Consider the following 25,086-nt stretch of genomic DNA (forward strand, 5'->3'; position numbering starts at 1 on the left):
ACAGTTAAAACCACTTTTCAAAATAATAATAATAATAAATAAATAAACAAATAAAAATAAAATAAAAAGAGAACTATTAATCAGAGTTTATGAAATCCAGATCAAATGCATTCTCTTAAAACTGTTAGACATTATGTTTCAATAACTAATAAACAGTTGCTCTTAGTAGGAAATTTATTAAATCAAGCATTTTTTAAAAATAAATTTGAATATAAATTAAAAGTAAAACAAAATGTAAAACTAGATTACAGAAAAAACTTCATGCAATGTGACATTTTGAGTAAGAAAAAAAAATAACAATAACAAAACAAAGTATTTTTTACACAATACTTGATGGCAACCTTAATTTAAAAAATGTTGTAGACCTCACAATTTCCTTTTATTTCTATTAATTAGTTTTTAATAATTCAAAAACATGGGTGCATGTACTTATATACGAGTTTTAAAAGCAATTCTACCTTAATAGCTCTTTAGACATTTTTCTACATATATAAACAGTTTGGTGAACATAAAGAATTGTATTTTTAATGAAAAGGGATATTTTTACCACGGTGCAGTATCTGGGGGAAATTGACCGGCTCCGGAATTTTAGTCTTTGACCAACCTTAAACCAAAATCCCTCTGAATCCTACCTAAGGAGCAGCCATTTGAAATTATTTAACAAACTTCCCTTGGGATATTTATGCTAATGGTTACTAAGGTGGACCAAAAAAGGGATATTTTTGAGAAGCAACTTCTAATAGCAAAAAAAAAAAAAAAGTTCCCAAAATGCCATTTTAAATATAGGAAGTATAATTTAAAAATTAATATCTATGTCTTCAGATTGCACATTAGCTGCAAAGTTAGGAAAAATGGTAAAAAAAAATATTTTCAAATATGATTTGAAAACAGATTTTTCAAAAAATCTTTGCTTAGTTCCATTATTTTTTCATCGCCAGAAAAGCTTGTCAGTGCATACCTTTGCAAACAATGAAAACACATTTGTATCATGAATTTGAACAAATTCAAAACTAGGAAAAGAACAAAGACTTTTTTTAAAAAAGAAATAACATCAAAAAGCCCAAATTGCAGATAACTGCAGACACATGTTTTGGTGTTACAAGTAGCGCCTTTTTCAATGCAAAAGAAATGAGTTTATGGATGAAAAAGACAAACAAGTCTTTTTTGTTTTGTACCTTTCTATGACTGCATTTTTGTAATAAAACTTGACAAAGATCCGTCAAAAACTGGATTTTTAAGAGGAAACCCCCGGTGGGAGGGGGCGTGGGGTGGTTCCGATTGGGAACGAAAACTACCCTATGTGAAATATTGAGCATCAAAGGACCTCTCTGCCATATTTGGCAAAAATCTGACGCAAATTCTGAATTTGCACTAATAAAATTGTCATTTGGTTAAATATGAAACTAATGGTTTTCTAACAATACACACATTTTTCAATGTTGATTTTAAAAATGCAATCAATTTTCCTTCAGCAGATCCAATCCAAAATGCATTGTTAGGCAAACCAATTTTCTCATCAGTGTCATTAATTCACAAGCAATTAACAGAAAAATGAATACGAAAATTTCTTCACTTTTTTAATTCCGGTATTTGACGATGACTCTCATAAACTAAACTCTTTTCGAGCATATTGCCGTAAATGCCTAGAACGTACGGAAAATCCCTATTTTCACGCATTGCTCGGAGCTACCAGTAATAGCGAGAATGTATCATTGTTTCAAGTGGTGCCGTGTGTCATGAAAGGAATTTATGTTTTTCCTTTTAATTTCGTTCAGATCAGTTGCACTCCCTCTAATGAGATAAATATGCCACAAAAGTAATCTCAGTAAGATTTTTTTCGTTTTTCATTTTTTTAAAATGAAAATATTTCTGTTCAGTATTTTTCTTAAACCTTTTATTTGGTGCAGTATCAATGGCTTATGTGTAATTTGAACTGTGAATCGTGTTGATACCTCAATTGATTATTTTTTAATTGTTGCATTAAGATGCTTTCTTAACCAACACATATTCATTTTTCAGAGCCCAAGAGTGGCTATGTCAGCTTTGTCAGAAATTAGGGGCACGGTTCTTGGAAGGGTCTTGCTCTGAGTCGTAAAGTTTTGAAAACTTTATAGAGGGAGGGGATTCAGAGACCTAACTGACAAGGAGTCTACCTTGACCTTCGAAGCGTTATTAATTTTCCTTTTTACTATAATTAAATATTAAATAACTGTTTGAAGAAAACAGTTAATTTCTTGAAATTTCAAACACTTACCCATCTTACCGAACTATGAAAGATTATGTGTTTTTGAGTCAGTGTTTTAATTTCTCCGTAATTGAGTACCGTATTTCCTTTTCAAGTGATATGTCGTACGGATAGAAATTTAAATATCGTTATCGCAGTAGTAGGTACATACCAATATATGACGGTATATCGGTATATCACCCAGCCCTAATCAATACTAAAACTTTACATAGGACCCAGAAAAAGACTTGAAAACTGATTTTTATTAAGTTTTTAATTGAAAAAAATATATATATTACAAATTTCCTGCAACACAAAGAGCATAGTGTGGCAAACATATCACATTAGTTCATAGAAGAAAACTATATATGACAGAAAAATTTAATTATCACTTCATTTTTTTCGTCTGGAAATACAAATCAATAAAAGAAAGTTACATACCGGACAGTTTTCTATATCATTTACTATATCAAACATAGCCACTTGACCTTCAGTCTTCCTTTTATCTTCATTGATGTGCCTTAAAAATAAATAAAACATATGAAAAAAAAAATAATAATTTTAATGAAAATGATTTGTTGTCAAATACACCATTAGATGTGAAGTAAATTTCTATTTTAGTTTCCCACAAATCATGAAGTCAGTACATTTTTATGTATTCAACAGATGAACAACCAAAAAATCTGCTTTAATAATTTCACTATCTATATGTTGTTCAAAGATATTTAACTTGCACAACTAAAAACAGTAGTATAAGATTGAAATTAGAAAATAGGATCTGAATAGTTCAGTCAATATTTGTTGGTTGTAATGCAACGTTCCAAAACGACTTTTTAAAGCTTGACTTTGTAGAGAAGGAGCATAAACTGGGAGCGAACACAAAACACTTCAATTTGCAATACAAAGGATCAGTGAGAGCGGGATACATCATAACAGACACAAAGATGACACACTTCTCCGACCTCCAAAAACCCATTGTGCAAAACCCAACAATGGGGGTATCCCACATCTAATCTTTGGGCCGAAACTTGAGAATCAAGATCACTGATCTGCTATTAATGACCACATGGGGAATTAAAAACTAATGCTGAGCGCCAAATGGGCAATGAAATTCCAGGGGTCTGTCCAGAATTTTTCGAAGAGTTCATTTTTTGTGAAAAAAAATCAGATAATTTTGTGAAAATTTAAATAATTTTTGAAAAATAAAGTTATTTAAAATTTATATAAATAGCGATGTATTTGGGGGGCGGGGGTCATGGCGCAAACTGTGGGCTAGGAATTTTTAGGCTGAGTCTTTTTTCTGGGGAGAATATCATTCGTCAGGGGGGGGGGGTCATCACTCTTCTGGAGGTGGGCCCCACTTATGTATCAAAATCTGTTTACTCTACCACATTATTCTAAAATAATCTATCTAAAATAATTGAAAGAAAAATAAAATTCAAACAGCAGTTCAGCATTTAACTTTGACAAATGACACTCTTAAAGAGCACAGAATTTCAATTAAAGCTTTTCAATGTTATAACTTTAATAAAATATAAAGGAATTTTATTTGTTTGCCTCTTAACAAAGCATAGTAAACACCCAAAATGAGAAAAATCCGATTCCCATAGCGGATGCAAAGAGATTGCAATTTTCAAAGTGAAGGCATGAAAAGTATAAAAGCGGCATACAGGGTTCATACTCTATTTGGATGAAAAAATTCCATGACTTTTCCAAGACTTTTTCATGACTTCAATGAAAATTTTCATGACCTCGATACACGAAGAGAATAGCACTATTTAATCTGAAACTTGGTAATATTTGGAAATGAGCATTAGCAAAACGTCTATATGAATGCCACAGCCTCATTGAAGCACTTACTTGTAATGAAAAAAATATAAGTGCACACTTAAAAAACTAAACTATTCTTATTTCTCTTCATCATTTTAATTTAAGTAAAGTAAAAATGCAGTGAAGCGAATATGATGATGCTTAAATGTCTGATATTTTTTTAAAAAACAGGCAGAATGATATTGAATGGGACAAAGGTTGAATGAGTCATCACTAAGTTTCAATAAATTTGCTTCAAAAGTTACTTTTTGGTGTCAACAGTGCCTTTAATCATCCACGTAACTTGACAGTATTTTGGTTCTTTAAAGTAAAGCCACATAATTTAGTTCTTTATGTTTCTAAACCAGATCTTTTTTGAAAAAATCATTCAGTTATGAATCAATCTTCTGATTCAAAAGTATATTTGTTTTGTTTACAAATTTGCATATTTTCAAATGCATATAAATTAATAGGTTCAGAAATTCCAGAACACGTTTAATTCCCGACATTGAACGTAGCAGTGGGTCGCATGGATTAGTTTTGTGTGCCGTATGTTGGGCACTACTGTTTTAGAGCATTAGAATTCCTCTTTTTCTGTATTCTATCGCCTGAATAAGATCTTTATTTTCTAAAACTTTCAACAAATTAAGATAAACTCTGATTAATTTAATAATAAAGTCCTTACGAATGATGGAATTGAACTTGCAAGCAATTGAATTGCTTTTTTTTTTTTTTTGAGTGGACGTGGCAAAAATGAGAACGTGAAATTTTGCTACTACAGACTATGAAACGTAAAAAGTGTTGAAAATAACAGAAAATTCAAAATAAGTGATGTCCAGGCAGTAAAATCACATCTCAAAAAATGACAAGCGGCTGCGACAGAAGTGGATGCAATGAGATTTCAAAATTCAGATTTGATTTTTGGATCGTGCAATTTTCCACTTTTAATAGCTTTTATGTGCTATACTGTTAAATCTCTCAAGATTTCTAATGCTTCTTTAGCTACTGTTCCTTTCTCTTTGTCCAGGAGATTTTTCCATGACTTGAAATAAATTTCCATGACTTTCAATGAAAATTTCAATTTTCCATGACTTTTCCAGGTCTGAAATTCTGTTATTTTTTTTCCATGACTTTCCAGGATTTCCATGACCCGTACGAACCCTGGGCATATAAAAGAATTAATTTCAGAAAAATTGTTATGTTGCTATATTTAATATGCACACAAGGAAGTCATGTGTCCACACTAGATTTTTATAAAGGTTAAAAAAGGGAACATTTTAACATATGATACACAACGGTATCTATATGAAAAAAGGAAAAAAAATTATTCTATTTTTAAAAAATGATAGGTTCTTACATCATTACATCTTTCAATGCTTGTATAGCATTCTGAAGGGCTTCATGGTCTGAATAAGTAGTCTGGGTGTGCTTCAGTATATCTAGGGTAAAATAAATAAATATAACTGTTGCTTAACAATAATGCAGTTCTATATTATCAAAACAAAAAGGAATAAATTAATGCAAACAAATGATGCAAAGGGACAATTCCAAGTCAATGCTACCTTTTTAGACCTCTTTCATTTTTTACTTTTTATAGGCCATATGCATACATTTTGTTTTCTAATCGAAATGAAACTATGTTTTGATATTTGAATACATGCAAAGGAATTTATTAGTTTTGAAATAGTTAAATAGTTGCAACCAGTTTAGTTATGACGGTCTTAACTTGTCGGTGTTTTTTCCTTCTAAGCACCAAGCTTTCCACCAACTTTGCCAAACACCTAATAAACTACTAAAAACAAGAAAACGGGTTTTTTCTCATTCTCCAAGCTTCTTATTTTCCCAAGCATATTCCAGTTCTAATTATGCCACGACAATTTAAGAGCAATTGAGTCCATTTATGAGAAATGTAAAATGTTAGTCTGTTAGACGAAAATATAGAAGTAATTTTCATCAAAATGTATTCTCTTAGTCTATTCACTGAAACTTGTATAAGCAAAGTATAACAATTCAAAAACACATAACTAATCAATGTCATTAATGTCTTATTTGTAAGTTTTTTATTAACCAGGGTTCATACACTTGTGGTTAAAAAAAATTCCCCGACTTTTCCAGGTTTTCCAGGTTGTTTTTTAAAAATTTCCAGGTTACTCCCTCCATTACAAATTAAGTTTAAATAGCAATATTTTCAAAATAATTAAAATTGTTTAAAGTAACAATGCGGAAGAACTGAAACTTTTCTCCATAGATTAAAAAAAAAATTTTTTTTTCTTTCCCAAATTTTAAGTTTTTTTAAACACTTTCAAAATTGTTTTAATTGATTTACTAATTGTTGAAAACAAAGTGCTTCCAACTTATTTTAGCGTTTTCTCGATGTCATGTGTTATGAATAATATTAGCGTTTTGCTGTAGTGGAGCAGCAATCTTTTAGCATTCGCTTTTGGTCTTTTGGTTCACAATACTCCTTTTTATTTTCTTATTAGTATGTAACACAAAACATATTGAGCAAAATACAAAGCTATTTTTCAGTATAAATATGATTAACTTGTTGCATCGATCGCCATACCAGAAAATGCATAATGACAAAAATCTACATCCGCCGATTATAGGCCAATGCCAATAACCTTTTTTTTCCTCTTTAGCTTATTAAAGAATGCTTCCATTAAAATTTTTCTTTTCTAGAAAATAATTAATTTTTAAAAATTCATAATTTGTTGCACATTTTATGTTATTTTAAATAGTTTACATAGAGATAAACATCCAATTCTGTTTTTGGAAGTTTACGTCTACTTCCATCATGCACACGACCAAATATGGCGACTAAGTAAAAAACTTAAGATAATAAGTAGATTTTTGAATTTGTAGCATAAAAGTAGTTATAAATAATTAATAATCCTTAAAAAACTACAGTTAAGTCAAAATAGTCAGTTTTTAGCACATAAGGGTCTAAAGCAATTAGAATAAAAAAAATTGTTCTGAAGATAAATTTTCGCATTTTTCAAGGAAATAATTATGAATTATCCGAAAAATAAGGCACATTTTGCGTTGTTTTCAATTGTTTGCATAGCAATAAACATCCAATGCTTTTTTCGGGAACTTCGGCACTTAAAAAAAAAAAGTCTTGTGTACTTCCATCTTGGGAATGACCAAATATGGCGGCTGCGCCTAAAACTAAGAAGTAATTTTTTGAATTTATAGCATGAAAACAATTTAAAAACAATAAATCTTCATGCAACTACAATTCAGTTGAAAAGTTTTTAGCACAAATTGCATCCAATGAAATGAAGATAAAATTAAGTTTTAAGAACAAAATTTTTCATTTCTCCAGAAAATTATTTAAAATAATAATAATAATAATAAAACAATTTTCAGCACATTTTGTGATACTTTCATTAATTTGCAGTTAAAGAAAAAATTCCAATTATGCTTTGCTTTTGGAAACTTTGACATTTAGGGATCGTGTCTACTTCTATCCTGTGAGTGACAAAAAATGGCGACTACGTTTCACACGTAGCTTAAAAGACTTTCCGATTTAAAAAAAAAAACGATTTTCCCAGATCCCCCTCCCACCTCCATTTTTCAGGCTTGTGCTTCCGAAGCAGTAAATTGTCCTCTTCCCTGTTGAGTTTGTGCATAATTCTTATTCACCCGAGGAATTATTTTCTTGAGAACTATTGAGGGTCAAAAATGGCGGCTGCAAAAGTTCTTTTGGGTCGCCACTTTTTTAATTGCCAGTTTCATTTTGCCTCAAAATTTTTACAATTTAGGAAAAATAAATAAAAAGGGAGATTAGATCTCATGAAACAAAGTTCCCTGGGAAAAAAAAAATTTCGGGGGCAAATTTGGAAAATTCCCTGACATTTTTAACTGTTTCATTTTCCCTGACAATTCCAGGTTTTCCCGGAGCGTACGAACCCTGTTAACAGCTCCACAGACTAACTATGGGAGCATACAGACAAACAATTTTGAAAAATAATGGCAGATAGTAAACCTCTTGTTCAAAGTCTGAGATTGAAAAAAACTATTTAATATATACAGTTCAACATTGAAAATGCAACACCAAAACGTGACCAGAAATTTATGCAAATTGTAAGGTAGACACATGTCACTGAGTTATGCGAATGATGTGAAATGCAAAACCAGGGGTCTGTCCAGTATTTTTCACAAGGTCCGTTTTTTGTGAAAAATCAAAGAATTTTGTGAAAAACGAATTAATTTTGTGAAAAATCAAATAATTTTGCAAAAAAAAAAAAAAAAAAATTAAAACAAAATTTTAAAATTTAGAGATGGCACAAACTGCATCATTTAAACTTAAAGTTGAGTGTTTTCCTCTTCTATGTTGAAAATATCATTCTGAAGTGTTTTTCTAATATTTGACAGCGGGGGGGGGGGGGGGGGGGGGGGATAGCTCTCTTAAGTATCAATATTTATCTACCATTCTACATTATATTAAATTATACTAGAAATATTTCTGTACAGTATTTAAAATAATTGTAAAAAAAAAATAATAAATAAAATTCAGACAAGGGAGGGGTTCATCATTTAACTTTTTGACCCAAGACACTCTTAAAAAGCACAGAATTTCGTTTAAAACTTATAAATTCCGTGGTTTTAACAAAAATAAAAAGATATTTTAATTGTTTACCTCTTAACAAAGCGTACTAAACATCAAAAATTCGAAAAATCGGATTCCCATAGCGGATGCAAAGAGATCGCAATTCTCAAAGTGAAGGCATCAAAAGTATAAAAACAACTTGTAAAAGAAATATTTTTGATAAAATTATTCTAAATTTGCATTTTAGAGTCCTATGATAAACATTTCATTAATATCTGTGGACACAGTTGAAGCAAAAAAAAAATATCTATTCAGCATTTAAATTTTTGACTCATAAAAAGTTAATCATCCTTGTTAGCATCGAAAAATCGAAACCCATATAATTTTCTCCCAAAATAACAGTTAAACATCGCACCGCACCGTAAAAACGCAAATATTGACAAGCTGGTAAAATGATGAGTATATTTTCTAATCAAGTCATTATAAAGGTTAAACGCCAGACGCTAAGTGATGATAATTTTAAAGTTGATGACCCTATCTGAAGCAATCACATTTTTTCCCCACCCTTACTATCCCTTTGTTGTTCTAAGTTCATTTCGCAGATACATATTATTATTATTGTTTATTAAATCATGAGCGGGGGGGGGGGGGGAGTGCTTAACAACACCCTTTTCAGAAAAGTTTACAACACCGCTGCTAATTAGCTGTGATAAAACAAACAAAATTATTTAAGACCAAACTTATTTTTAGCTGTTAATTTCTTTCCAAGAAACAAACAACAAGCATTATATTTATTTGGCAGTAGCAATTATTTATCGCGTGCAGGAGCATCGCAAGAAGGCCGATTTTTTTTTTTGCAAAATTAGCAGATTTTGTATAAGCTGATCCCTCTAATTTGACTTCAAAAAAGGTTCCAAAAATTATCGGTTTATACACAGAAATATGCGTTATTTTGCTTTCAGATTTACTCTTTAAATAAACAATTTATGAAAGATCCGTTTTTGTTTATCAGAATTTTGTGAAGGGTCCGTTTTGGTTGATCGGGATTTTGTGAAAGGTCCGTTTTGGTTGATCAGATTTTTGTGAAGGGTCCGTTAACGGACCGAAATATCCTCTGGCCAGACCCCTGAAAACTCTCCAACACACCTGAAGTAAGATATAAAAGAAGGAACTTGTAGAATGAGCAATATTCGTCCCTTTAATTCTGCCAGATGATTCATCGAAGAAATTTTGATTTTGTCTCGGAGGATACATGCAACCAGAGAAAATGCCAGGTTGCCGCCAACAAAGGCACTTCCAGCAGACAAAAGATTTTAAAAGGGGTATGGTGATCGGGCTGAGAAGGGCAGGTTGGTCCTTACGTCAAATCGCAGCCGACAACAACATGAATGCATCCATAGTGCATAGTGTGCAAACCAAAGTGATGTCAGCACGGCTGGATCAACGCACCATGACACATGGTAGCCCTGCAAGTCACGTGTGCCTCCATTCTGATGAATGTGCAAGACACCCAGGATGTTCCTATATCAACCAGAAGCATTTCTCATCAATTGGTTACAATTGGCTTGCCCTCACGGCATCCGTTAAGAAGCCTACCATTGACCCTACAGCATTGACGTCAATGCTTGGAATGGTGCCGTGCTAGAGCGACTTGAATGGCGGAATATTGCGTTCTCAGAAATGTCACGCTCCTATTTTCCCAGTGACAAGCCTAAACCGGCAGTAACTGTGGGAGTGACCCATCTCTCGACAATGTGGCATCATAGTTTGGGGCGCTATTGCGCATAATACCACGTCACCTTTAATTCGTATACAGGGCACCATGACGGCCGAACGATAAGTGCAAAATGTGACACTAATACAGGCTTTTAATTCACAAAAGAAAAATGCTTAACCCTGCCCTTAAATTAACTATCACTTTTGCAGTTAAAACAATTGTTAGCTTTTATTTACATTTACACATTTAAATTTTATTTACATTAACAGTAAAATGAAAAGAATAATAATACTAAAAAGGCTGAATGCTTCATGTTCATCAAATGACATCATTGCAATATTGCAGCTGCAGAAAACATCAAGCAGAGAAAAATGGCAAGGTTGCCAGAAGTGAATGATCCAGAGTATCCTAAATAGTTGCTTTTGCTCCCTTTAAACTTTGCTTTAAATCAGCATTTTTTGAAACGAAATTAAGTGCATTTATTTGTGAAATCTAAACAACTTCCTTTTGTAATAGGAAGACAAAGTACAATGTTGTAATTGCCAAGTGCCAAAACGAAATCTCCCCTTCAGGAGATCATAATTGTTATTCGTGTTGGAAACAAATATGCATTGGGTGCCTGATAGCACTAAGGGAAAAAAACAAAAGGGCTGTGTTTTATTTATTCTTGGCAATTAGGTTGCAATCGCCGATTTGGCGACTTTTTACGTAATTTGGCAGACCTGAGTGTTTTTGAAATTAAAGATATGCAGCCAATAATATTTGAAGCTGAAACTTTTTTTCAAACACTTTTTTTTACACTCGTCATATTTTTACATTTTAGCTGTTTTCAGACTGAAATAGTAGCAGTTCTTTTTACAAAATAGTCATTTCTGGCTCAATTTATGCTAAAATAGTCATCTAATGGACAACTCTTCAAACTAGTTGCAATAGTTGCTTTTTTAGTAGTCAGTGGCAAACCTGTCACAGACACTAATAAAGACATCACCTTTCTTTACATTTGAAAGTACATTTTTTGGTACCTTTCCATTGCATGTACGTCACTCGACTTTTTTTACTTTCTCTACATAACCAAATGTAGAATAATAACGTTTACAACGACACCATGTTTGCTTCACTTTTTCTGATTTAACATTTTAAAGAGACTACATATATAGCTTCAGTGACTGTTCAAACATTTTGCTATTTTTTTTTTCCCTTAGTAGGGACAGGATTTGAATCAAACTTTTACATTATTTGATGGTTTTCTTGTTAATAAACCACTTATTTTACTTTTTAATGCATTAGTTTTAATTATTTGGAGGACTGCTTTCTTATTTTAATGGAACTTTTAATCTTGTTAAAGGCTTATTTCATTTGAAAGTCCATTAAAAAAGCAAAATAATGTATATCATTAAACAAGTAGTTTCTATGAAATGGTGACCAAACATGACAGATATGAACAAAATGAAAAATTATTGCCCAAACTTAAAATGAGCCAAGGGAAATACCATGGAAAGTACTCATATCTCAACGTTCATCATACTTTTATGTGTGTAAAATGATATTTAAAAAGCTACTCATTTTAGAAGCATTGCTTTCAACAGGAGTACAGGGGTAAATTAACCTTGTATAACAGGGTTAATTCATACTGTGTAGTATAAGAAACGTTATTATACAAGACTTTTTATAAACAACTTTTTTTAACCGTGTACTGATCAAAAACAAAATGTAATCTTTTAAAATTCCATTAAAAACCAAACAGTCTAGTATTAAATTCAAGTTTTGAACCCTATGATATCCTTGTTATAGTAGTCACAACTTTTGTACCGTGTAATATTGAAATCGTGTTGTACTTGTACAAGTACTGTTATATGAGAGAGGCCTGTACACTCATTCTATGGAGTTATTAAATACAACTATAATTTAATAGATGTAAAAGGAAGCAGTTGGTGTCCATATCAGATTTTTAAACATTATTTAACTACTTCTATTGAGCAATGTATATAGTTAATTAACTTATGTGGAAATATTTTGATTCACTCTACAGTTCTAATTTTATTTTTGGTTTTTGATGCGTCAAAATATCTCACCTTTCTCCGCATATTTGACTATATATCCAGCTTATTTTGCATGGAAATGAGGTGTATGAAATCTAGTAACAACTATACAAAACATTATGAAAATGTAAATGAAACAACATTTTCAACCAAAGAAGTTTTATTTACCGTTCAGGAGAAGTATGATGCTGGGTAATCTTTGAACTGGTCTGATTAAAAGTTCTTGGAGTGTCTGTCGACCACATTCCGGCCTACACAGGCAACGCTAAAGTTAAAAAAAAAAAAAATGAATCATACACTCACACACACACATTTTATAAAACTCATTCACACAAACATTTACAGCTAACAAAATCACCATTGCGTGCATCGGAAATAAGGACTATATATAATAAAAAGACTTAATAACTGAAAACTTATTGCACTGATATGGTTGTAAATTAAGTTAGATTCCTTCCCCCCACCCAACAGAGAAAAATATGCATTGATACAGAACAAAATATAAAATTAAAGTTTTTATAAATTGAAGAATCAGCAAAATATTACACATTTTACATATGATCCTTTTATTTAAAAATAACAGCATCTCTCCCATGGCTATCATTGGATGCTCCATGAGCCATCGAGCCTGAATGATCATGGGTACTAATTCGAGCTCCCATATGGCCATTGAATCCAAAACAGTATTAAAAAGATTAGTTGGCAGCTGCTTTGCTATACTTGCATAAGTTATTTCCAGCAACTTTGAACTAAGCTAATTCTTGACAGAACTAACAAAGCTCACCAAATTTGTGCTAATCATTTAAGGAAACCTAAAACCATGGGGACTTTTGGCTTTTTCTAAAGTCGATAAACTTAAGCTAGCCCTAAAAGGATAGTCATGATGAATTATGACAACAATTTTATGAAAATTCATTCACAAAATCATATCCAGTCATTATTTAAATTTTCAGTTTTAGGACGTGGTCTCTTTTTGGATGTGGTCTGAAACACCCAGAACATATAAACAATGAATTGAGTAATACTTTTTCAAAATATATATCAACTTTATTATGAGATAGGGGGAGAGGAATCAGCATGCCTTTCGTAAGTTCCATATTAGGGGTATACAATAACCTCCTAACTCTACAAAATTTCTTTTTGCTCCTTATATGAAAGCACTGTTTCAGGGCGCACACTTAGCATTTGCAACACCACCAAACGCAATACAATTTTAAACTCGGTGAATATTTGGCAAAAAGTCTCTTACTTCCCCATAAAAAACCAAATTGGGAACTGCATTGTCATTAAGGGTCTAATGTAAATTAACCTGGGAGAATTTGTGTGCTAAACACCACACAAAAGGCTGCATGGGGTGCCTGTATGACCAAAACTAAATTTTTCAAATAGTAAATGCATCCTCATCACTTTTTATTTTCTTATAGTATTATCATACATTGACTAAAAATTAATATTTCTTTCATTATTTATACACAGGGTTCGTACTCAGTTTCAGAAATAAAATGAAGGAGTTTTGGAGGAGTTCTGAAGGAGAACATGAGATTTTGAAGGACAGGGTTCATACATTTGTGTTTAAAAAAAAGTCCCCGACTTTTCCAAGTTTTTTTTAGCAAATTGAGGTTACTCGCTTCATTCAAAATTAAGTTTAAGTAACAATATTTTCAAAATAATCAAAATTGTTTAAAGCAGTAATGCTCAAGAACTGAAACTATTCCACTTTTAGATTTAAAAGAAAAAAAAATCTTGATTTAAAAAAAAATTTCTCTTAAAATTCAAGTTTTTTATAAAAACATTTTGTTCAAAATTGTTTTCATTTGTGTACTACTTATTGAAAACAAAGTACCAGTACCTCCAACTTATTTTAGCGTTTCTTTGATGCCACACGTCAGGCATATTAGCGTTTTGCTGTAATCGTGCAGCAATCTTTCTTCGCTTTTGGTTTAAAATTCTTTTGATTTTCATATTAATATGTAACACAAAATATATTGAACAAAGCTATTTTTCAGTATAAATATGATTAACTTATTGCATCAATGGGCATACCATATAATGCATAATAACAAAAATCAACATCCGTCGATCGTAGGTCGATGCGAATAATCAGTTTTTTTTTTTTTTTTTTTTGCATATAAAGGATGCTTACATTAAAATTTAAAAATTCCTTCTCTAGAAAATAATTAATTTTAAAAAATTCATAATTAATTGCATTTACTTTTAATACTTTACATTGAGATAAACATCCAATTATGTTTTTGTACATTTATGCCTACTTCCATCTTACAAAAGACCAAATATGGCGACTAAGTAAAAAATTTAAGATAATAAGTACATTTTTGAATTTGTAGCATAAAAGTAGTTATAAAAAAAAATTAAAAAAATTAATTTGAATTTTGTCATCTTGAATTCAAATTATGTTTTTCGCAATCACGAATGTGTGTGTATGTTGGCATGTGTGTTTGTGTCTGTGTGCAGGCATGAGTGAGTGGGTAGTTGTGTGTAGGTGTGTGCGGGGGGGTATGTCTATGTGTGTGTAGGCATATGTGTTTGTGTCTGTGTGCAGGCATGCGCGTGGGTAGTTGTGTGTATGTGAGTGTGGGTATGTGTGTTTGTGTGTGTATGTGTTTGTGTATGTGTGTATGTGTATATATGCATATGTGTGTAGGTGCCTGTATGTATGTGTGTAAGTAGCATATGGACGCAACCTGGAGACGGCTTTCGCTAGAGGTGCCGCATCGTGAGGAGCCTGTCGACGGTGTGGAGGGTGGCGCTGGGAAAAATCAAAGGAACGTCAAAAACAGTCAAATGAAAGCAATAAGCAACCGTGATTGCTCAATAATTAATAATCCTTAAAAATCTACTACAATTAAGACAAAATAGTCGGTTTTTAGCACATAAGCATCTAAATTAGAATAAAAGAAATGTTCCGGAGATAAAATTCTGCATTTTTGCAGAAAATAATTATGAATTATCCGGAAAAAGAGGGCACATTTTGCGTTGTTATCAATAATTTGCATTGCAATGAACATCCAATGCCATTTTTGGAAACTCAAAAAGTCTTGTGTACTGTCATCTTGGGAAAGACCAAATATAACAAAAACTAAGAAAAAATGTTTCGAATTTGTAGCATGAAAATAATTTAAAAGTAATTAATCTTTGTGAAACTACAATTCAGTTGAAAAGTTTTAAGCACATTTGCTTCGAAGACAATGAGGATAAAATTAAATTTTAAGAACAAAATTTTTCATTTCTAAAGAAAATTACATAGTTAAAATAAAATTTAAAAAAAAGGTTTGCAGCACATTTTACATTATTTTCATAAGTTTGCAGTTCAAGAAAACATCCAATTCTTCTTTGTTTTTGCAAACTTCGGCATCCTGTCTACTTCTAATCTTTTGAATGACCAAAAATGGTAGCTGTGTTTCACACGTAGCTGAAAAGACTTATCATTAAAAAAAAAAAAGATTTTCTGGATCGAGCCAAACATCCGCAGGCTTGTGCTCCAGAAGCAGTAAATTATCTTCTCCCCTGTTGAGCTTGTGCATAATTCTAGTTCATCCTAGGAATTTTTTTCTTGGGAACTATTGAGGGGCAAAAATGGCGCCCGCAGGGGAGGGTATTTTTTTGGGGGGGGGGTCGCCTTTTTGTTTTTTTACTGCCAGCGTCATTTTGCCTTAAAATGTTTCAATTTTTTCCACGAAACACCGATAAAAATGATGAAGATTAGATCTTATCATACAGAATTCCCTCGGAAAAAACTGGAAAAAAATTTTGGGGAGCAAAATTGGAAATTTACCCGACATTTTTAACTGTCAATTTCTGTGACAATTCCAGGTTTTCCCGGAGCGTACAAACCTTGTAGATATGACCGCCAGTCAGATTTGGCCTCCAATTATAGGTTTCCTTCCAAAAAATGAATGCGGTTCTTCAACAAATGAAAAACACAAACTAACGGCAGATGCTCTTGAAAGAAAACATTTAGAACTTAAGCTACTGATGCTCGGGTTCAAATCTGTAGATTTGCATTATGGAAAGTAAAAGATTTTTAGTGACTGGGGCTAATCGGGACCCCATGTGAGTTCTTCAGGTTTCGTTAATGCTCCATATTTTAATATAAGTTAATGTTTTGTACATTTTATAAAAGTGTTACTTAGTTTTTTTGGTTGAAGTTTTCATTAAAAAGAAAAATAATCTATCAAAATTTATTTCAAAGTCTTTGGTTAAGACTTCTGAAATTTGGCTAATTTGCTAACTAGCAATTTGAAATCAATAGCGCAGCCCGTGTTTGTAAATATTCAGCGACTTTTATTACAACAAGTTAACATAATGCGGTGTGTGAAATGTCTTCTTATTTATTTGTTCTTAAATTGAATAAATACTTTTAGAGGTAAAACATTTTTTTTTTTTTGCAGTAGTGCAGGCATGGAACAATTCAACTAATCAACCATACAACTAAAACCAGTATTTAAAAAAAAAAGAATATTCCAAATTTGAAATTGTTTAAAAGCCAATGTTTTGGATAATTCAAAGAGAAACTGCATAGTCAAGAGGATGAAAAAAGAAAAGCCTAAATATATATATATATATATATATATATATATATATACAATTGAGTTCACCGCGTTTTGAAGCCAACTTCTAATGGCTCACCGCGTTTCGAAGCCAATTTTTGGCTTCACAACGTTGGCTTCAATGCGTCGGTATTTTAGAGACGTTCACCGCTTAATGAAGCCAGTAGAGACGTTCGCCGCGTTTCGAAGCCACTGGCTTCAAAAAGCGGTCTCTAACCACACACCGCGTTTTGGAGCCATTTATCGTGGCTTCAAAAGGTAGGTTTTTTAGAGGTATACACCGCGTTTTGAAGCCATAGCGGAATTTGCAGTCCAATAGCCTTAAAAAAAAGGGAAAATGAAAGATTTTTTTTTTGCTCTATTAATCTTTTATAATTTATTTTGTGCCGTTTTCAAGTGATATATGACTTTGAAACTAAGTTCAGCACTTTAGTTTTTCCTTGCCAATGTTTTATACATTTTTCTTAAAAATGACAAATTCTTATGCAGAAAACATCGCAAAAGAAAATACTTTGGATTATTTTAATTAATGTTTTAATAAAAGAGAAAATGTTGTCTAGTTAACCACAGCTACTGATGAAGATATAGCTAGTAAAAGTAACCTTTACAGTAAATATTTGAGAAAAAAAAAAGAAAAAGAAATTTTCAAATAGATTTTCGGGTCACATTTTCCGGTTTATTTCAAAGTAAATAAAATGAGAGACATTTTAAAAGAAGATTCTTTAAAAAAATATTTTTATTAGTTAAATTTGTACGACAGTACTAATTTTTTTCTAATCACATTCTAGTTCCCTCTGAACTGTTAAATTTCAATTTAATCGTATATCCACTATATTGCGGAATAGCCAAATTAAAGTTTTTCAAAATTTCGCTAGGTTGTACATAGCTTCAAAAGAGCAGTTCGTGAAAAAACTTGATCAATAAACAAAATATTATACTTATAGTTTTTAATTTACTGGTATTTGATTAGAATCAAAACACTAAGCAAGAATATCGTAAAACGATCTAACTGTATTCGTGATTTAAAAAGCACGACTTTTTTACTCATATATACAATTGGCATGTTAAGAACTGGTAAAATTCTTATTTAATTCGTTATTTTTCTTTTATAGGACGGTTATTTATAAATTTGTCGCAAAGCTTTCCCATTTTTTCCTACCATTAAAACTCGACTTGATAGCTATTTTTTTCCGATGATTTTTCTTTTCACAGGTTTGCTTAGGTACATCTCCATGCATACATGCGAATAGGCCGAAAAATTTAGGAAAGAGAAAAAAAAGTAACACAAACATAGAGATTGGTGCTCGTACACGAGAAGAAAAACGCTGAAATTCCGGAGTAACATTTGAAACAGTTGGAACTTTTATGAAATTTTTTTAACTAAGCACATTTGAAATTAATGGTGAAGTAAATTTTTTCCTTTAGATACATTTCTATAATCAACTAGTATTCAATTGGGGAGTTGTGTCAATATGACAGGGGGAGTATTGGAACGTTGCTGGAAGAAAAAACTTTTTCTCTAAAAGAGAACATTTCATGGTTTGCAGAGGAAGATGAGAAAGACCTTTTTATCGTTCTAGGGGGGAAATGGAAACGAGGGAGGCAGGTGGGAGATTTTTTTTTTCTTGGATGTGGGAAAAAGGCAGTGGCGGATACACCCGGCGGACAACCGGGCATTTGCCCGATGGGCCGGTCATGTTTCGGGCCGATCAGTTGCCCTGTCTACAAAAAGTAAAATGTAAATACCGCTACGTACATTCTCTAGCTTCAATTCCTCTTTACGCATGGGCTCAATCCCGCGGATGGAGGGTGCAAGCATGTCGCCAAGGGGGCCGTGGGGGTGCTACACCAGCCCATGTTTTCAGAAATGGGGCCGCCAATTTCATTTTAGTAATGCAATAAAAAACAGAAAAACAAGAGCGGTATTTAAAAGTTCAAATACTTTTATCCATTTTTCAATTTCATGAATGAATTGCAATTTACATTTACTTTACTTATGAATGGCAATTCACAATTGTTATGAAATGTAGTTCATAACAATTGCAATGAAAGTGATGAAAAGTATTTTTTCAATAAAGTTTTAACAGAAAATGCAATCTTTAAACACAATTTGAGCATTAAAAATTCTGTATTATAAAGATTATTTAAGTAAAGACCTCTTAAATGTGTGTTTCTAACTTTTTTTTTTTTTTGCGAAAAATAAGATATTCAGTTTCTTTCCCTCAATATCCCTCGAAGGGTTTAAACAAATGGTTGAAGACCCTTCAATTTAAAAATGATAATATAAAAACCTATGATTCTCAGCGGCCGCCGACACACCGAACTTTTCCACCATTTACTTCTCCTATTTTTTAAAATGAAAAATATCATCCTGACAATCAGAGTTATTTACATAGAAAAATACACAGGCCCCAGAAATATAGTTTAAATAGGAGAAAAATTAAAATATAGCGAGAAATATTGAAAATATTAAAATTAATAGTCACACCAGTAGTTCTAAGTGTTTGAATGCAAAAATCGTGTATGAATTGAAAATTGAAACAAAACTTTATCAAGAAGTGAAGAAGGAATGATATTTAAAATAAAATGTGAAAAAAAAAGACCAAAGATCATTAAGGTTATTTAAGATCACTAAAGCACCAGATCAGTTCAAGAATTTTTTTTTTTACCTGGGGCCGTAGATGGTTTGTATTTCAAGCAAATAAAAATACTAGGCTGGAAATTAAAAATTTTATTATGGAAAATCTAAATGTAAATGATTTTGAAGGAGAACACTGTTGGAGGGTGTTTCATATTTTTTTATCAATAAAATAAATAAAAGAAGATTGGTACGTAGTCAAAAGGGGGGAAGAGAGGGATCAAAAAGCTTATATCTTCCTTTTAGTCACCAAAACTTAACTGATGTGCGTTTTTGAAACTTAGCTTTTTAAGGAATTCCTGGGAAAAACTCCCAAACTCCATTCCTTAGTTTAACGTCATTAAAGATGGCCTACAACAGCGTATTTGGAATTTCAGCTTCAAAAAACTTCGAGGAGAGTATTTCCGCCGCAATCGACTTAGAAACGTCTCCACCCCATCATTAAAGAGCGTCATAAATCAGTGTCGAAAAAATTTCGAAGGCCGCTTAAGCATCTCCTTTCCATAATATCATCGAAGATCGTCTAAAATTACCTTTTTTTGGACTTCAATCTCAAAAAAAAAAAGGGAAAACTCCCAAATTCCCATTTTTCCCATAACATCATGACAGAAGATTTTTTGACCTATTCTCAAAAATTTAATTAAAACCTCAAACTTAAATCTAAACACCACACACCAAGCATTTTTTGTAACTGGCCAGAGAGAGAGAGAGTAACTGGCCCTATCGATTTACTTCGTTTCTCACTTCCGATTCTGTATCACGTAGAAGTCCATGTCATGGTGTCATGGACTCACGGGTACACCAGACCTTTATAACTTCCACTGTCCATTAACCTCAACTTTCCGCATTAAATATTACCCCTCTAATTTCTAGTTTCGATTGTTTACCGGTTGAAAGCCCTCGATCCTCTCTTCTTAGTAACACTAAGGAAGATCGTTTATAACTCTGTTTTCGAATCTACAGCATCGAAAAATTTCAAAAAAAGTCCCCCCCTCCCCCTTCGTCATTATCAGTAAAGCAAGTCAGAAATCTCGTCTTTAATGCCTCAATTTCGAAAAAAATTCAAGGAGAGCCTCGCCAAAACTCCTCCTCCTAAAATCATCGAAGGTCGGTAAAAGTTTCGTTTTCGGAATTTAACTTTTGAATAACTGTCTACGTCCTAGTTTTTATCAAAAAAAAAAAAGCTTACAATTACCTTTCTAAGATTTCAATTTCAAAAAAATTCTTGGTGGATGTTGCTCGAATCTTTCCTTTCCCTAGCATCACCCAAACTCTTTTAAAACTGCGTTTTCAGAGCTAATATTTTGAAATTTTCCCGGACCCCATCTTCCTAACATAATTGACGATAATATATAAATGCAAGTTCGGAGTTTCACTTCCAAAAAAAATGCCGGAAGAGGACCCTCGAGCCTCCGCTCTCTCTAACATCACTATAGAGATCATCTAAAATTGGGTTTTTAGGACTAGAAATTGGAAATTTTTCGGGGGGGGGGAGACCCCAGGACCTTGTATTTCTTACTCAATGTAACTTACAATTAGGTTTCTAATGCTAATATTTAATAACTCTCATATGCAAGAAAATCAATCTACTCCCTATCTCTCTCTGTATTGATACATGTGTTTGAAAAAATTAAGGGATCGCAAACAGACACCCCTCGCCTCCCTAATAACTTCCCTATTCTAACTGAAGTAATGTTAGAAGATATCATTACGGAAATAATCAATACAGCACCAGGCAACTTAAAAATACTTAAATAGATTATAACAATCACCTTTTTTTTTTTTTTCAAACAAAGGTTTAGCTTATCTTGTATCAATTATTCACCATTAAAACACAGGAAAGAATCCCATCTGTTAAATTTTGCTTAAAAGAAAGTATTTAATTTTTTTGAATAGTTTCCTCATATTTAAGTGATATCGTTTCCCAATCATTTTTGTAAAAATTATTATCTATAGAAGCTATGGGGCCGCGACATCCCTTTATGCCAGGGCCGATTTCTTTTACCAATCTGCCACTGGAAAATGCTGTTTGCTTATATAATTAATTGTTGTAATATTTAAAAGTATTAACGGCACATAGAGAGATAAAAATATGAGTGCAGGGCGCATTGATATTTACCGTAAAGAGAACGGAAGTCTTTTAAAAATGGTTCGGTGAAACAATAGTAATCGAGTGTGTTTGAGTTCCAAAAGAGTAATATACAGAAAATTTTTAAATTAAATAAACAATCCACTTTTATTTTCAATGAATAACAACTGAACACAGCTTCAAGGACAATATTTTCTATAAAAGAAATTTTCAGAAAAATTTAAGTTTCAGTGAAGCAGCCGGCGCAATTATGCGTTATTATAATAAACCAATGATTCAAAGAGAGTGTAACTTCTACTATCAGGGTTAATTTTTGTATCAAAATTACTGAAAGTATAGAAATTGAATAAAAAAAAAGGTAAACAAATACTTGAATTCTTCTCTGAGTCGTTGTAATTGCAAAGTTACTTTAGTAATTTAGTTGTGAAAGAAAACACAACTGATTTTTTTTTATAAATTTCTGTGAATATTTTATATAAGCTTAAATATTACTTTACGGTATTAAACTAAAATTAGTAATCGAGATTGATATCTTGTGATTAAAATTTAGAATTGCTAATTAAAAAAGTTCGTTTTATTATTACGAAGTATGAATGTCAAGACCACGTGCAAAAAGTACTTAGAATAGTTCCCGGATACAAGTTTAAAATTAGAACGGTCTTAATCTGGATAGGGAAAAAAGTTTAAGATGGAGAAACTTGTCTTTATAAAATTAGAAAAAGATATAGCGTTGTTCCGTTACCTGGTAACTTGGTTCCCCCTGATGAACCAAATAAAAATTTATTCCAAGATTTCACAAAAATGTTGACTGGGAAGAAAAGTAAGTTCACCCTTTTAATTTTTAAAATAACATTTTAAAAATTCAATAAATAAACAAAAATAAAATTCTTTAAGCAGGAAATAAAGTATTATAAGCAGCGTTCAAAAAGCGAATTTGTAAGGTTTTTCTAGACACGTGTTTAAGCCTTACGGTGGACTTTACTTTCATCAAGATGCTTACTTGCAGGTATTTTTCAAAATTGGGTGTTAAACTTTTCTTCTTGAGCAAAACAATAAATAAATATTTATTTAGTAAAAATCTACGGTTAAAGAATATTATGCTATGTTCTTGACATGCACAATCAGTAAATGGCGATAAATATACATTATAACTTTTTTTTGTGTTTGAACTTTTTAAAATTTTAAGAAATTCAGTTTCATTCTTCATTTGCAGTTTTTTCCCCTTGGGTGATCAGAAATATGCATGTATTATGAATCTTAATCCAATAATTAAAAATTTGATTCTTTTAAATGAATATGTTTGAACTACAAATTCAGCTTTGAAATTCAAATATTGTTTTAACAAGCATAAAAAGAAATTTTACCTATTCAATCTTTAACGAAGTATAAAAACATCAAAAATGAACCAATATGATCACTGTTTCAAATTGGTGACACTGCTATTAAACTTACACAATGCTGGAAAGTGAAAAAAAAAAAAAAAAAGATTTTGAATAATGTCAGAAAAAATGTCGACAAATTTTCCCTGATTTCAGAAAATGTTTTCATAATTTTATACATTTCAACTTCGGTTTTTTAAACATCATGTAAGCTGTTTTCTTAACCGCGAGCACTAGTTCCAGCAGAGAGAAAAAAAAAAGAATTTCGAGAAATAAACGACATACACTATTTTCAAACAATAATACAGAAAACGAACACACATAATAGATTTTACTTTAAGTGGATTTATAGGACATTTACAATTACTGTATATGCACAAGTGAAAAAAATAAGCATAAATTAAAGATAATGACAAACTTTTTATGTTATTTTGTTTTGTTTTTTTCCTCAAACGAAAGAAAAAATGTAGAACCGCGTTTTTTTTTTTTTTTTTTTTTTTTTTACTGTTTTTATGAATACATTTAAATTTTAGAAGGAAAGGGTTATTTCTAAAATAGAAGTGAAACACAATATCATTTTGCTAGACAAAAATCCACACTTATAACTTATTTGTAGTTTTATGTAATGAGTACAGTTTAATGTTAGGAAAAAAACTTAAATTGCAACAGCAGTTTTAAGTAGCGTATGTTGCAAAAAGAGGTGTCTCGAACTTGGTAAATGAATTATGTACGCTTAAAATCAAATATATATAAAATAAATGTTTGACAAAAAAATCACTTTTTTCTCATGATATTGAGACATGGGAGAACGATGGAATTCATTAAAAAGAAACACAGAGTACATCCTTAAAATACAGACAATACAAATACATAAATTTAAGAACAATTTAAAATGAAAACTAAACAAATATATTAAGTGAAATATATTAGGCAACAAATAAGAACATAGATAATGTACACATTTACAAAAGGTTGCCCCATGATTCGGCATTGGAGCTAATCTTTTTCAGAATGCAGAAAATAAAACGCCTTATGAGATCTAAACCAGATTAAAATTTTGTATAAATGATTGGCTATGATTTTAAATATTGTTTTTCTTCATTAATCTTTTGCGTTCGCTGTGTATCCATCCTTTTACTTGATTCACGGTTCTTCCTTGTAGCTCTTTGTTTTTTTTAATAGCCTCTCTGCATTCCATTGGAGTTGGCAAAGGAGCTGTTGTGGATTGTAAATATTTTTTAAAAATTTCTCTTGCCTTATGTCTTTCTGGTGTGGACCAAGATTTTTTCGTGATTACTTTTTGAGGAGTAATTATTTTCTGCTTTCTAGTGTGTGATATTTGAGGGGGCAATGTTTGAGTTGTGCTAATGTAACTGCAGCTTGGAGCATTTGGATCAAATGAAACAGAAGTTTCCTTTGGTTTTTCTGCTTTTCTTGCTGCTGATGCTTGTGGAGGCAAAATATTCTTAAAAATGTTGCTACTAGCTGTCACTTCAGGATCATCCAAATCTTCATCAGAATATCCAGGATCAATATTTTCCTCTTTGCTTCCAGGATCTTCTCCCACCTCTACGTTTACATTTATTTCATTAAGCGATTTGCCATGGAACTGTTCAATTGTTCCATCATCTACTGCCATCAGCAGTCTCGAAATTTTTGCTAAGTGGATTGCTTCATTGGGCAATCGATAGAACTTTCTGTGCGTTTTTATATCGTGACCAAGAAAAGCTGCCAGATTCGTCATGTCATTTTCAGTGAAATTTAGTGCTTGCGCTGTTGTTGCAATTTGCTTTCTCAATAGCGTACCAACAAGAAGATCTGGTTGTTTTGCGTCGGATGCACATGCAATTTCTTTTAAGGCAGCGCAAGCTTTAAAACATCCGTTTTTTTTCCAAACACGTACTTGTTAGTTGATTCAACGCCAGCATCTTCTCTGTGCTTTAAAACTAATTGGATTAATTCAATTTGTTTCAAGCTTAAGAGCATGGATGCTGGCTTTAAATGCAATTTCCCTCTTGTTTCTACCCGCATGTATTTTCCCGCTATAATTTTTTCAGAAACCGTTAGT

The 25,086-nt window shown here is 31.8% G+C and overlaps 1 protein-coding gene across 1 annotated transcript in view; it reads right to left on the reverse strand.

The window, feature by feature from the left end:
- LOC129218383 (protein ECT2-like) overlaps positions 1-24,762 on the reverse strand; it is a 59,428-nt gene extending 34,666 nt beyond the window's left edge. The window contains exons 1-4 of the mRNA XM_054852632.1: positions 24,316-24,762; positions 12,513-12,609; positions 5,391-5,472; positions 2,666-2,744 (exon numbers count right to left, since the gene is read on the reverse strand). Coding sequence (XP_054708607.1) covers positions 2,666-2,744; positions 5,391-5,472; positions 12,513-12,609; positions 24,316-24,762 — 705 coding nt within the window. The remainder of the gene's footprint in view (positions 1-2,665; positions 2,745-5,390; positions 5,473-12,512; positions 12,610-24,315) is intronic.
- Between the last annotated feature and the right edge of the window lie 324 nt (positions 24,763-25,086).

Source organism: Uloborus diversus, chromosome 1, assembly GCF_026930045.1.
Source record: "Uloborus diversus isolate 005 chromosome 1, Udiv.v.3.1, whole genome shotgun sequence".
NCBI classification, from domain to species: Eukaryota; Metazoa; Arthropoda; class Arachnida; order Araneae; family Uloboridae; genus Uloborus; species Uloborus diversus.